Here is a 14,103-nt window from a genome sequence, read left to right on the forward strand (position 1 = left end):
AATATTAATATATCTGCATAGTTAAGGTTTGATTCACCAGAACATAATGGCTGTTAGGCTCAACTAATTAAAAAAAAAAATAGCACTTACTTTTTACCCTTTTTTTTTTTTTATTAGTCCATCAGTAAATATATTGTGACTGTTAACGTCATATTTTTAAACGTGTGTATGTATCTGCATTTCAATATAAGTCTCAACATTTACCTATATGTATGTCTACAATAATAGTCACAATGTTAATTCAGGATATCTGATATTAATTTCTAAAAATTTGTACTCCTTTTATTTTACTTCGATTCTAAATTTTTTTTACATCAAAATTGTAATTTTGCTTTTGAACTTTTACCTTAAGATCAAATGCTGCTCACTCACTTTATTGTAAAAAGAAAAAAAATAGAGTGAAGATTCAAGTTTCAAGTTATTGTCATTGTTCAAAAACAACCAAACTAAGAAAAAAGAGAGAAAAAAAATAGTAAATACAAATGAATATAAATAAATGAAATGTTTTTTTAGAATAAAATGGGCATCAAATTTCACAAAATAGAATAAATAAAATGGATCTAAAATGAGTCAGCTTTTTTTTACACATGGTGATCTGTAATAGATTTAGCTTATTGAACATCAGAAAGTGATGCATGTAGTGCAATGAAAATAAAGATGTGGTGTTGAAATATTGCATGAGATATTGAGTAAAAGTATCAAAAGTAATTTTCTGTCTATGAATATAATTTAGTATCATTTACATATATTAACATCTATGTACATATTGAGTATTATGGGATGATTGGTTGTCGACCTGGCTACATCTGATTCAGCATTTCTTTTCAGCTGATGGGAATCTGTGTTTGATGATAATATAAATGGAATTTATTCAGAAATGTGCTACTTTGGCTCTGATGCAGCGTTTAATCTGCAAAGTAACCAATAACTAAAGTTATTTCATAAATGTAATGCAGTGAAAAGTACAATGTTTTCACTAAGTATCACTACTTTATACTTTGACTCTACCTAATTTCGGAGACAATGTGCCATTTAGTCAAAATTACATGCCTGGTCTACATTTTGAGAAAAACACAATTTAAAACTATTCCGAATACAGTAAAGCCATGTAAGCCCACATGAACAAAGGACACAATATCTGTTTCTCATTATTTTATTTTTTGCCATATTTAGCCAGCCCTTGAATATAAAAATAAATACATACAGACTTTAGAAATAAAAACTTGACAATGTGAGACATATAAAAAAAAAAAGAAAAACCAGATTGAAGCATCACCGCAACTTTCTCTTTTGCTGAATTGGGTTTCTCTCGGTTTTGTCCCATTAAAGTTTGTGGGGCCTGTTTTATGCAAAACAGCAACACATTGACGCTCACTGTTCCACTGACACACAATTTTGGCTTCATTTGTAACCAATAAAGTTAACATTTTTCGATATTTGGAGAGAAGGCCCTTAAGGTCCTCCGTCTAACCTGATGCATGGCGTCGGCCATTTACTCGCCGGAGAATCCTCCTCCGAAAAGTGTTTTATCACTCCAAGACAATGTCTGTCTCAAACACAAGGTTTTAGTTTTATTCTTTACAGCTGCTGTGTTTTTGTGGGCTTCCTCCTTGTGGCCTTTGCTGTCTGGACCACATTTGGAAGAGAGCCGCCTTTTAAATTGTAGACTTGCTGTTTTGAACACTGTTTTAATGGGTCTTTTTGAGTTGGGGGATTTCTGGTAAGGAAACGCGGTTTGTCCAAACAGGATATTTTGGTTGTCATGTTTTGTATGGTTGCTGATTCCTGTTTCTTGTTTCGAGAACCACCGGCTCTCGCCGTCCACGAAATCGAAGAAGAGTGCCCTGGAATCCAGACTGCGAGGCTGTACGTCGTTACTCCTCAATTTTTAATGCTCGGGCGTCGCGCTTCCTGTCTGATTTATTTGGACGGCCAATAAATAAAAGATGTAATCGAGGGAGCTCACGGAGCTGCAGGTGCAGCACATGAGAGCCAAAATGGATCTAAAAGCAGCAACGAAGTGAGAAGTGAGACATCGGCCAGACCTGTTAATGCTCTTGTTGTGTTGCAGAACTACTTAGCTATGCAGTCATAAGCAAGTGAAGGTATTTATTGCAGCCATTAATGACTTACAGGTTGGAGGAATGTGGCAAAGTTCTTTCACCAGGCGTCTGTGTGTGTGTATGTGTGTGTGTGTGTGTGTGTGTGTGTGTGTGTGTGTGTGTGTGTGTGTGTAGTAACCCGGGCTTACAGTTGAGAGGAAATTGGGGAAAGGTTCGGCTGGAACACGCTCAGTCACGGCTGTTTCCTCTGAGCTCGTGTGAGTTGGGTCATTTGGCGCCGCACGGAAAACACCCGTCCACAAACGGCAAACACATCTGCTGCGCTCACATGTGCGATATTAAGACATCAGCAACAGCAACAACATGCCGAACAACACTCGAGTGTTACTGATATGTAATCCACAGGAAGCCTTCCAGTAATGGTGTCCGTCTAAATGAGCGGCTCGGAGGAAAAAGATTAAATAAGTCAAATAAATGTTTCGTTTTCTGTTTCAGAAATTTAAATTGGATCGCTTAAAAGTGAAAAGAAATGTCCTATTCAATCATTGGGGCGAACGTTTTGTCTCCTTGCATTGCTGTTTTCATTTAAAAAGGAGTGTGTGTCTGTGGCCTTGTGTTGTGCATTTATTTTGTGTTTGAAATCACACTTCTCAAGACACTAAACATCAAAAGGAAGGTCATGGAAAAAGAAGATTATAACAATAGAGAACTTTTCTTTTCCTTAAAGTGATCTCATCTATTCTCGCGACATTTTTATTGACCTAATTTCCCAGTGCTTAACTTTAATTGCCATGTTTTTAATTGTTTTATATCTCTGAATGACCCTTTTGTCTCCTCCCCCTTTATCAAGTCAATTTCCTCCCATTATATCATCATTCATTTCCCTCCATTCTGTCTTCTGCTCTTTCTGCCAGCTCGAGAAAAAGACGTGCAGAAGGTGTGTGCCAACTCGTCGGAGGACAACCTGCAGCCCTTTAAGGAGAAGATGGAGAGATTTCTCACCTCTGGTGAGTCGAGAACAGATTTGTATCTGTGTGAAAACTGTCGACGAAGAAACATTATTGAAATATTGTTCCTTATACGGTTCACTGGCAGGAAGTATGTATCATATTTGCTTTTTTACTATTTATTGTAATAAATGTAACTTTAATGATGTAGCTGATGTCTAGTTGATGAAACGTTTTAATTAAATTTTTGGGGGGAAATCGCGAATGCACACGGGAACACTGCAAAATATATTTTCATTAGGAAATCGTTGATTATTACATGCTGCCCCAATACACACACACCTGCTGTAAGTGTAACCTGTATGTGCACTCTTTCACTGACTATAATCCCAAAAATTGTCAATCAAGAGGAGGCAAAAATTGTTCCATCTTCTACGTCTCCACCAAAAATAATGCACAATAATTGCCCTCAGTCCTGAGCCGGCCTGTCTCACGTAAAGTTTTTAAGGACCCCCAGAGTGAAAATTCTCAGTGCCTTCAAAGATGAAACATTCATTTGGGCAGAGGATTTACAGCCGAGGAGATAGTCATGAAAGCGGGCTTACAGAGCTAGAAAAGCCCCGTTCTCACCCAGACACACAGCATGGGACCTTTTTAAAAAGAGGAAGGTATAATTATGTTTTTTTGCCATGTCAGACAGTCAGCTGGGTGGTGCAGAATCTGCCTCTCAGTGTGTGCATGTGTGTGTGTAGTGTTCTTGTTCTTGCTGAGAGAGGGCGTCTCGGTGCGCTGTAAGACAGCATGAGGACAGGAGTGCACAGGCCTGTAGAAAGGATCACATTGCCTCTAACATGGTTCTCATGTACTCTCGGCTGCCATAAAGCTGGCGGGACATCTTTGGCTGCGGCCTTGTAAAGACTGGCCGGCCTCAGTGGATCGGGCCCGGGGACCACCGGGACAGGAGCAGGAGCTTCCCCTGACATACTCCGATCATCTCCCCATCTGCCCCCTCTCTGACGCAGACTCTGGTCCTGCTCTCGTCCTTACCGCCCCTTCGATATAGTTCTAGTTGCGACCAAGAAGAAATCCCTGCAGATCCAAGTCCCTTTCAACCTTCATCACTGTAGCAGGAAACGAGCGGTAGAGCGAGAGGATTTAGTGCCTCGCTTTGTTAATTGATGAAGGTGACCGTGTACACATTTCCATGAGTTGTGGCGCCCCTGTCATTGAAGTGATGGTCCACGCTGGACATTAGACACCCAGTTGTGCCTCTGCGTTTGTTTCACCGAAGCTTTATTATACACAAACCTTCTTCTGCATCTGAGTGAATGCCATTAAGGCATCTTGGTTTACCACATTTCTTTCTCCCACTGTCACATCAGTGATTCAGCCGTGCCTGGATAAACAGTAAAGGTGCTCAGTTGACCAGTTCTGATATTTTCTTTTGATGCCTTTTGGGCAAGAATCCAAGACAAGAGGGGAGAAAAAAAGTGTTTTTAACCTGAATAAAGTTGCAATTATCAGACAAGAAGACTGTCAATTGCAAGGTTGTACAAAAGGCTGTGGACTTACAGACTGTATGCAAGATTCAGGCAAGCCCATATTTCAGTCTTTCAATAGCCATCAGGGGTGATTGGTTTCAAAAAGATGCACGATTTATATATAAGCTTATGAGGAAATGAACCAACTTCTCGCTTGATGTATTACCTCGGTAAACCGTTTCCTGATGAGTTTAAGGTCTCAATCACTAGTTTCAAGTCTTCTTCAATACAGCATGATGTTCATTTAGTAAATGATGGTTCAATTCAGAGTAAAATTTACAATAAAGCAGGGGGGTGCTTTAGAGAGTGGTGTGATTGATGGGTCGCCTCCACAGCATGTCTCCTCCCAAATATGGTGGCTTACGTCTCCAAAAAAACAAGATGGCAAAGGGCATAATGCCACGCTCGAGGCGTCAAGAGAGTAGCTGACAAACCAGTGGGTGACATCAGGGTTGGTCCACAATATAGACCAGAGGGAAACTGAAGCACAGCATTTTTTTTTTTTCTCAAAGGGTTGGTTTGCAGGAATTAACTGCATGCTTTCTTTCCAGAAACAATCCCTCTAAACTACTGTAGGGGCAGAAATCTGAGCAAAAAAGGGCTCAAAACTACTTGCATGACTAGATACCAATAGAGGTGTGTGAAAGTGTCCCTGAAACATCTTCCCAAAGTTTTACTGATCAAGGAAAGTGTCCCGTCAGACACGCAGTAGACTTCATTAAAGAACTAATTGCCTGCATTACTTCAGAGCGTCGAAGAACAAACTCCCTCATCGTAAAGAGTCACATGAGGTATCTCGCAGGGAGATTGTAGCCATATGTTGGCGACGGACTGTGAGAATTTGTGGGAAAGTCCATGTTTGCATCGCAATTCCAGAAAAGATGTTTGTTATTGCATACCAAGTGTGTCTCCTGAGAGAGAGGGAGATGTGCCGTGGCATTGTTGTAGTTAGTTTATCCACCTTTTAGTGCTCCCGAGTGCCAAAGCCCCCCCGTGAGCTTTTTCTCAGTATAGAATATTTGAAAGCCTTTTTAAAACCACTGTTGTTGCCACTGGCTACAAAACGGCATTGGTTTCCGCGAGAGGCACATCTTCAACATAAACTTCCCAGTGGAATACTTGTAAACCTTTTCTTTCATAAACAGAATTCCTCGAGCCCGCGTTCGCCCGTGCTCCGGGAGGAGCGCTGTGTAATCATCGTTCGTGATGATTCCATGACTTCAAAAGGCGAAACAAAGCAACAGCTCTCACATCAAAGTGCGCCCGGGCCTCTTAAATTCTGACTCATCGGTGAGCGGGCGAATTTCTCAACCAGGTAAAAGGCTCGGGAGGCCGACCGCGGATGCATGTGTTTGACACATGATTTTTTGAGATATTGAAATTAACCGGTAAGAAATGGCATAACTTCTTACGCATGCAGGAGGATCAAAGTGCACCAGTGAATCAGCGGATGGAGTGCTGAGAATTGTGTTTCTAAGTTGCGCTGACCCTTAACGCAGCCTGTGGAGGAGCTCACAGCAGGGCCCGCAGGTGAACCCAAACGCCCCACGCTCTGCCTCTTAAACTTGCCTGTGTGATCTCTACCAGATCTAACAGGGGATACCTCTGAAAACCCAGTGATCCGTTCTCTTGTAAGGCTGTCGCTCGGCTCAGACCCAGTGAAGTGACGGGACAAGCAAAGTCGTTATAGTTATACGTTGTTAAGTCAGAAAACCTTGCCTGCAATCTGTTTCTGTCGCTCTACCAAGACAGCATTCCGAATTATTCCTTAAGGTGTATCTGGGGAAAAAAACAAAACAAGCCTCCAAGATCAGAACATCTCGTCAACCACCTTTTGTGTTTTCCCTTTTTAATAGGAGCTCTTTGAAACCTCTGGGGATACACTGACGGGCATATTTCTCGTCTTGAATCGGAGCCATGACTAATTGAAAACAAATTCCTGCTTTTAATCTCCGCTTGTGCAAGTCTCATTCCATCAGCTCCTCTTAGGAAAGACACGTTCATCATCGCATTCTCGCGCTTCCTTTATTGTCAGTGAGTCAGACCTGGTAACCAAAAACTCCACTTGTTCAGATGACTGTGAATTACGTAGATAAAGTAGAATTTCCCCTGTCCGAGGGAGCCTGTTTTTGATGTTGCTTTCAAGTCGCATCTGTGTAGGGAAACGGAGAGGGATGCTATGTGGAAACCCCTCAGCATCCCTCTCGCACTGCCCTCCGTCTCTTTGTTATCTAGCCGCTCGGTGTAGCAGCGGTTTGGAAAAGTGTGTCAGGGTTTTAAAGCCCTAATTTATTGTCCCTCTCAGCATGCACATCTCATAACTTTCTAGTTAGCGACTACTGGTTTCATGTTTACACGGGGAGCGGAGGAAGAGAAACTTCACACATCCTCTCTCTCTCTCTTGGCCACTCTCTCCCTCTCTCTCCCCCAGCCTCTCGGCTCCAGTGCCACCTCTGCACAGTCGCACCAGAGGGGTACCTCAGGCGCCAGCCTGACCCCCACTGAGACTAACGCCATTGGTCACGGCCCCTCTATTCTCCCCCCCCACCTCCCTCTATCCCAGACATGGCCACAACCTCCCTTCATTAGGTTTACCTCAGCCCCCTTGCCCACATACATGTTAAAAGAAAAAAAAAAAAAGAGTAAAAGTAAAAGGGGTGGTTGGTCGGAGGCTTAAGCTCACCTTCTCCCAAAAGACCCCCAAACCTGCCTTTGAACAATTTTTTGGAGACTTCCCGCTCTTAAATCTTCAAGTAGGAAAGGTCCCCCCATCATTGTAAAAAGGATGAATCTGGAAAAATGCAATAAATCTGAGATCACAGGCACTCTCTGGCCCTAGATAAATTCTTGCACCTCGGCCTGGCCCGCCGCACACATCTGCCTTGCATTTAGACACTTTTACATGGCAGGAGTCCACAGGAGCCTCCAGTTCTCAAGCCTCTCTGCTCAACCCTGCGCCCCGGCGTCGGCTCTGCTTAAACCTGCACACGCACGTTGACGCACACACACACACACACCTCAAACAGACCACCACTCCCCGCCCCGAACCCGGGCGTCACAGACTCTCACTCTCCTACGTCAATGCGCAGAGGCACGTCAAACTTTACAATGTGCTGAACTGTCACTTGGATAACACACTCGCTGCGTCAACGACATGTCAACTCAGAGCCCTTCTTCTTCTCTTAATCCTGAGGATGGCTAGTGAACACAGCGCCCCCCTATGGACTCCTGGGATCAGTTCCCAGTGGCTGTCGAAGGAAATGAATGTCGCCAAAAGCCACATGATCTTGTTAATCCAATATTTTCTATTTTTCTTACAGCTCAAACGGAGCACTCATCTGAAGAGGACCGACTCAATGCAGCACAGAAAAGGTAGGAGACGGACCTTAACAACCTCAGGCTGAGATGCGTTTGAAAATGTTTGGGTAGGAAATATTTATAATTTCCTGTGGATTTCATCCCTCAACGGAGAGTTCTGCCAAATGTTCTGGGCTCTAACGTCACAGAGCGGTGTTATTTAGCATGCTTCACATAGATAACATAGCTGGAATGAGATAGCACCAATGCGTCTTATTTGTTTAGTTGTACACAGTTGTTGGCATCAGCTGATAAGGTTTCTGAGAAATTCCTAAACTGCAAACCAACTTTGACAAGACGTGATAGTTGGATGAGGTTTATTTTGCAGGATGAAGCTCCAGTTAATATATACATTGTTTTAAAGGAGACATGTAGTGCTTTTTGTTTTTTCCTTTCCTTCAGTGTTAAATATCTTAAAAGTTGAGGTCAAAGTCTGCACCAACAGAAGCTCCTCTTTCCTACCGAAAACGCAGCACCTGAAACGCCTCGTCAGTAGTCCCACCTGTAATTCAGTGACTTTTGTGACATCACACCACGTCACTCTGTCACACATTTCCATATTTTGTGTCTAACATATAGTTTGGCAGAATTAATTTAGCACAGCTGCTCTGTTGTTGTTGTTGTTGTTGTTGTTGTTAGCAGTGCTGACTCAGGCATGTGTGAGCTGACCAATCAGAGCAGATTGGGTATTCAGGAGGAGCGGCCTTAAAGAGACAGGAGCTTAAACGGAGTGTTTCAGACAGAGGGGGAGTAGCTGCAGCACTGGACAGTATGAGAAACCTGATGTGTTTTTTGAGCATTAAAGCATTAACATATTCTAGTAGTAACCCAAAATAATATAATGAACCTTAAGATGTGTATGATATGTCTACTTTAAAGACTGATAGACAAAATGCACAGGCTCACCAGAAATGGCGGTGGATTTCTACACACCCGTAATGTAAGGCATACAGTATTTTAAGCCTGTTTCCTCCCCTGCAGTTTTCCATCATTCTTATCTGCCATGTTTTGTGCAGGAGACTCCTGAGAGTTGTCCGAGAGGCATCTGATTTATAGGCTCAAGACACACACTGGCAGCCGCCGAGCTCGCCGCCGAGCGCAAATCATATCTGGAACATTTCATATTGGAAAAAGATGGCGGAGCAGACAAACAAAGCAAATAGATTATTTTTGCCTTGTTTGGATAGAGAGCAGGATTGTTTGCTTTATATCGTAACGCTCCCACTTCCAGAATAAATCACGAAACGCACATAAAGGAGAAAGTGAAAGAGGCCCGGACGCAGGGAAATGGAGACTGTAAACAATTAGGAAGTTGATTGCTTTGGACAAAACTATAACTCAGGCAACGGTTACAAACTGTTCTGTTTCATGTTCCTGTTCTTAAGCCAAGAGAATCGCTGAGGGACTACTGCACCTCTCGCTCTGTGTCCTGGCCCCTCACCCCCCGCCCTAAACATAAAGTGATATCTCTATCCGCTGAACGAGACTGACACGTGTGTGTGTGCGCGCGCGTGTGTGTGTGTTTGCATGAGTGACACCACTGTAATGAAGGCGTTGAACTTGGAGTATTGATCAAAAGGGCCCCACGGCTGACAGCACCTTTTGCCTTTAATGAAGTTTTCCTTTAATTTCATCTATAGAGGGGGGCTGGCCGACTGGCGCTAGGTAGAGCAGGAGGGAGCAAGGGAAGGGTGAGGAGGTGGGGGGCTCTTTTCTCAGGTTCCCACAGAGCCACCTCGTAAAAGTGACACGCTGTTGATGAATATGGGCGTCAGCGGGCTCACCGGGCCCTGGGTGGGCTCTCACATCTGCGCTGGACGAAGGATCCTCGCACACAGACGCACACAACGGCAGCAGTGGAAGCAACACAACTGCTCGCCGCTAATAAAGGAAACGGACAACACGTCCTTAGTGCCACCTCATACCTCGGCCTCGTGAGGAGTCAGTGAGTTTAGACGCCTGTGAGTCAACCAGCGTGTAGGACTGGATCTGAATCAGTTTCTGGATATATTGACAGGAACTGCTGCTGGCTTAAACCAAAATGCATCCATATCAGAAACTGTCAAATAATTGAAGATTATTTTCATTATTGATTGATCAATGTGCAGATTATTTTCTTGGTTGAGGGTTTGTTATATAAAATGTGACAACATATGGAAAAAAACTCCACAGTAATCTCCAGAAACAGCCAACTAAACTCGAATATAATACATTTAAACCAGGAAAGAATACAACAATATTAAAGTGAACAATTAATCGTGACATAGCTCCCCATGTATTTTCTGTGAATTGACTTATTGATTAAATAACTAGTTGTTTCAGCCGCTGTAAAGCCCTGAAAGTTATTTGTAGGTTATTGATATTGTAAATGAAATTGATGTGGCTTCACTATTTGATCAGGCCGTTGCAGTCATAGACTGTTATTTCAGACAATTTTGTGCGGTTTGTTGTGATCAGACACCACTTTTAATATTTAAGAAGTTTGGATTCCGTTTTCAAAACTGTTTTTTTGACATTCTTCAGTCGTAAGTGTTGGAAAAAAGCGTGAGAATCGTCTTGGTTTTAAAGCTCAGGTGTTGTTTCTGCACCCGTATCAAATATGCGTCAGCTTCTTAAAACACCTGCATCATTTTCACGAGCATGACATCCCAATCCAGTCCGTTCTGATCATTTTTATAACGTTCTGTAGCTGTGTTATTTGGAGTTCTGCGGAGCGGCCCGCCCGTGGCAGCTGCCGGTGCCTTTTTCCTCAACATGCAGTCCTAATTTGTCTGCTTCGTGTTTGGGTTCCACTGAGGTTTTTCTGGTTCTGTCCTCAGTTCCGTCTCATTAAGTTCCCTTTCTCGCACATCATGCTCAATTTCATTTGGCCCAACTTGCCTCCTCTACAGTCACCACACAGTTATGGTTTTATAGATGCCAGTCGGCGTGTTATCCTTCCCCGGGTGTTGTGTGACGGCACGTAGAAACGAAACTCGGTTCCCTCTGCAGAATCGGACAACAACACAAAGTTTACTCCTCTAACCTCTTGTCTGGGGGAAACAAAAGGAATGCAGAGTTGCCTGGCTAAATATTTCCTGATTCTCATGGTTTTGTAATGGGTCTTTTTTTTATTTTTTATAGCTGTCAGTGAGGAATGCCGGCTGTGGGTGCCGCAGTAAACCCTCTCACGGCAATGGCATCATAGCGTGGATTGCAGGAGTGCGCGCATGTGAGTGTAATTGTTCCGCGCTCAAACAAAGGTCCGCTTGATTTTGTTTATGTCTCGTAGGTATACTGGCATGTGTGAGAGTGTTTGCATCTGTTTTGAGTGAAGCGTTGTGTATCTGCTTGTTGCATGTGCTCAGGAGGAGTAAAAGGAGGGAAAGGGGGATGGGGGGGGTGCTGGTGCTTGATTTGTGCATGCTTTGACATGATGACCCAGGGTCAGGAGAGGAGCTGATGGAGGAGAGACCCTGTTCATCATGCCAGACCAGGCCGGCCGCAGCACAGATACCTGGGCGGAAGGTCTGTTCGGTGAATCTAAACATCCCGGAGCCTCTGATTTCTTTTTGTAGGATGATCTACAGCGCTCTCCTCTTTGTGAGCAAAAATGACGCATCACTGGGAAATGGGAAGCAGGCTCGCGAAGAAGGCTTTTTTTTTTTTTTTTTTTTATTCCAGATTTTTTTCGCAGGCCGTCTGGGCAGCATATTTGCACCGTTTCACTTCAGCACAAACATGTCTTAGATTAGCGTCGCAAAAAGAGCCACCTAGCATCTGGAGGTCAGAGCCTATCTGTGTGTCAATGGGACAGGGAGCATCCCTTGAATCATAGCCCCATTTTGTCAACTCTCTGACAGGCAGGGGTTCGAAAATGTCTTTCATGTTTCGGTCTGGGGAGGGAATCTGGCGCAGCGGGCTGCTTTTCATGCCCTGTGCGTGCCGCTGAGCGCCTCGCAAAGAGTTAAGATTTGGTTACAATCGGTAGAGAAAACCTCCAGAATCTGTTGATTCGCGTAACATCTGATGTGTGTCTGAGTGGGCTCACATGTGCATATATCAGATCGTATTCACATCTGAGATTGTCTGGCAGTGAATATGTTCCTGGAGCTGAAGGAGTTTCACAGTAGAGTGTGTGTGTGTGTGTGTGTGTGTGTGTGTGTGTGTGTGTGTGTGTGTGTGTGTGTGTGTGTGTGTGTGTGTGTGTGTGTGTGTGTGTGTGTGTGTGTGTGTGTGTCGGTTGTTGAGTGTGTTTGTGTGGAGGAGCAGCCGCCTGTTTCTTGGCTGTCTCCGTCTCCTCTGGCAGTCTTTCCCCTGCAGGCTGTGGAGGTCAATGTGATAATGGAGCCGCCGCTACTAGCTCTCCCCCGTGGCCCAGCAGGGTGGATGCTCTCCGTCCAGCTCTGTTTCTCGCCTCTCCGCCCGGCTACATCCATCATTTCTCTGTGTGCGCTGTCTCTCGTCTTTCTTTCTTTTCTCAGGCACACACGCCTTTACATCTCTGTACTCCTTCCCTTTTCCTATTCATAACTTTTTGTCTTGTGATTCTGGAGTGGTTTACCGCAACGCACGATTATTTATGTTCGGGGTTATTTATAAGTGTTTATGTGTAATAAGACAACACCATTTGTGCCTCCGCTCTGTTTTCTCCCTGCAGTTTCCAGGACACGGTGAGTTACTTTGGGGTGAAGCCGAAGTCCGGGGAGAAGGAAGTGGCACCGAATTACGTTTTCATGCTCTGGTACGAATTCTGCAACGACTTCAAGAACACCTGGATAAAACAGAGCAAGAACATCTCCAAGGAGAGGTGAGTTGGAGACTAGTGAGGTTGCTCTCTTTCCTACTTTCCCTGTCTAAGACATAAAGACTTTGTCCTTTGTCCTCTATAGCTCTTACAAAGTCTCTCTTTCAGATACTTGAGACTTTTTACCAAAACCCCACAAATTTAAGATGCGTATTGAGTTTAAAATGAAGTGGCAGGAAGGGCCTTATTAAAGATAATATTGAGTTGCATTCTGGGAAATGTCGAATACGGTGTTTTTAAAGCTTGAACCATAATGGGGGGGTAAGAATTGTATATCTCTGTCTCTGCTGCGTAGAATACGATCATTCTTTCGCTCATCTGCCTTTTGTTAGACCCCTCAACATAATGAAAGAACATTGCGAAATGGCTGGAATGCCCCTTTATGTGATGGTCTTTAAAAAAAAACAACAACTATCCTCTACAAATCTTGATTTTTAGTGTCCAATATCACTGAGGCTTAACCATCTCATCCTCGCGTCAGACTTCTTGTCTCCGTCACATTCTGAAAGGTGCTTAATGACCTCTGGACATCATGTCTTATTGGCAATAATTGCACAGGAGTGATGCTCGGATGCTGAGTTGGAATTAAAGCGTAGAGGGAGGCCATCAAAGAGGAGGCAAACGGGAGTAGCCGAGGCCTCGGCCCTGTGTCTGAAGGACCAAGGGCCTGAATTTATGATGTTTCCTCTGACCTGAGGCGTCGTGTTGGGGGGGGGCATTCCACTGAGGGGACAGCAGACCCTCCTGGCGGCCGCCTGGCTTTACTAGCGAGCGGACGGGGGCCTGTGGCCATTAAGGGCAGCGCGTTACGGGAGAACTGATAAACACTGTAATGATGCTGGACATGCAGCCCAAAGGGCAGGAGCGCTGCACAGGCAGGGTCGACAACAAGACTGCAATTAGAGGAGAGGAGAGAAGCGGTTTGTCACCCACTGAGCAAGATATTTCAAAAAGACGACAATTCAACTTCATCAAAGGCTAAAGATTGACGTCCAGTGGAGAGCCACAATAACAATTTTGTGATGTCTTTTAAACATTCACTATTGATGTCAGAGTGATAATTTTAGAGATTTTTATAATTAAAGTTTTTATGGTGTGATTTTAGACATCTTCTTCAATCTTTTCGTGATCCAGCTTTGGAACAATAGCCTTCCTGATGAAGGCTGGATGACCAAAATGTGGTATTTAATAAAGCTGATAAATGGCTCACCTGGTAAAGATCATGCTTCATAAAGGCCACTGAGGTCGAGGCTCGGGATTCAAGGTGTATGTTTTGCTGCGTGGAGGAAAAATTCGTCAAAACTTTGATTCTGATCACAAGAAGTTTTTAAGACATCTGTTACCGAATAATGAACATTGAAAAGATGTCTTACAGATGTTTTTGTTCAGTGGGCGAGATTGTCGTTTTT

The 14,103-nt window shown here is 43.8% G+C and overlaps 1 protein-coding gene across 4 annotated transcripts in view; it reads left to right on the plus strand.

The window, feature by feature from the left end:
* The window catches only part of LOC115565965 (formin-1), a 56,991-nt gene that overhangs the window by 39,761 nt on the left and 3,127 nt on the right, over window positions 1-14,103 (plus strand). For all 4 annotated transcript variants that reach the window (XM_030391673.1, XM_030391672.1, XM_030391674.1 and 1 more), the window contains 3 exons: window positions 2,978-3,070; window positions 7,872-7,923; window positions 12,548-12,697. In XM_030391673.1, the coding sequence (XP_030247533.1) occupies window positions 2,978-3,070; window positions 7,872-7,923; window positions 12,548-12,697 (295 nt within the window). The remainder of the gene's footprint in view (window positions 1-2,977; window positions 3,071-7,871; window positions 7,924-12,547; window positions 12,698-14,103) is intronic.

This window comes from Sparus aurata, chromosome 16, assembly GCF_900880675.1.
Source record: "Sparus aurata chromosome 16, fSpaAur1.1, whole genome shotgun sequence".
In the NCBI taxonomy this organism is placed as follows: Eukaryota; Metazoa; Chordata; class Actinopteri; order Spariformes; family Sparidae; genus Sparus; species Sparus aurata.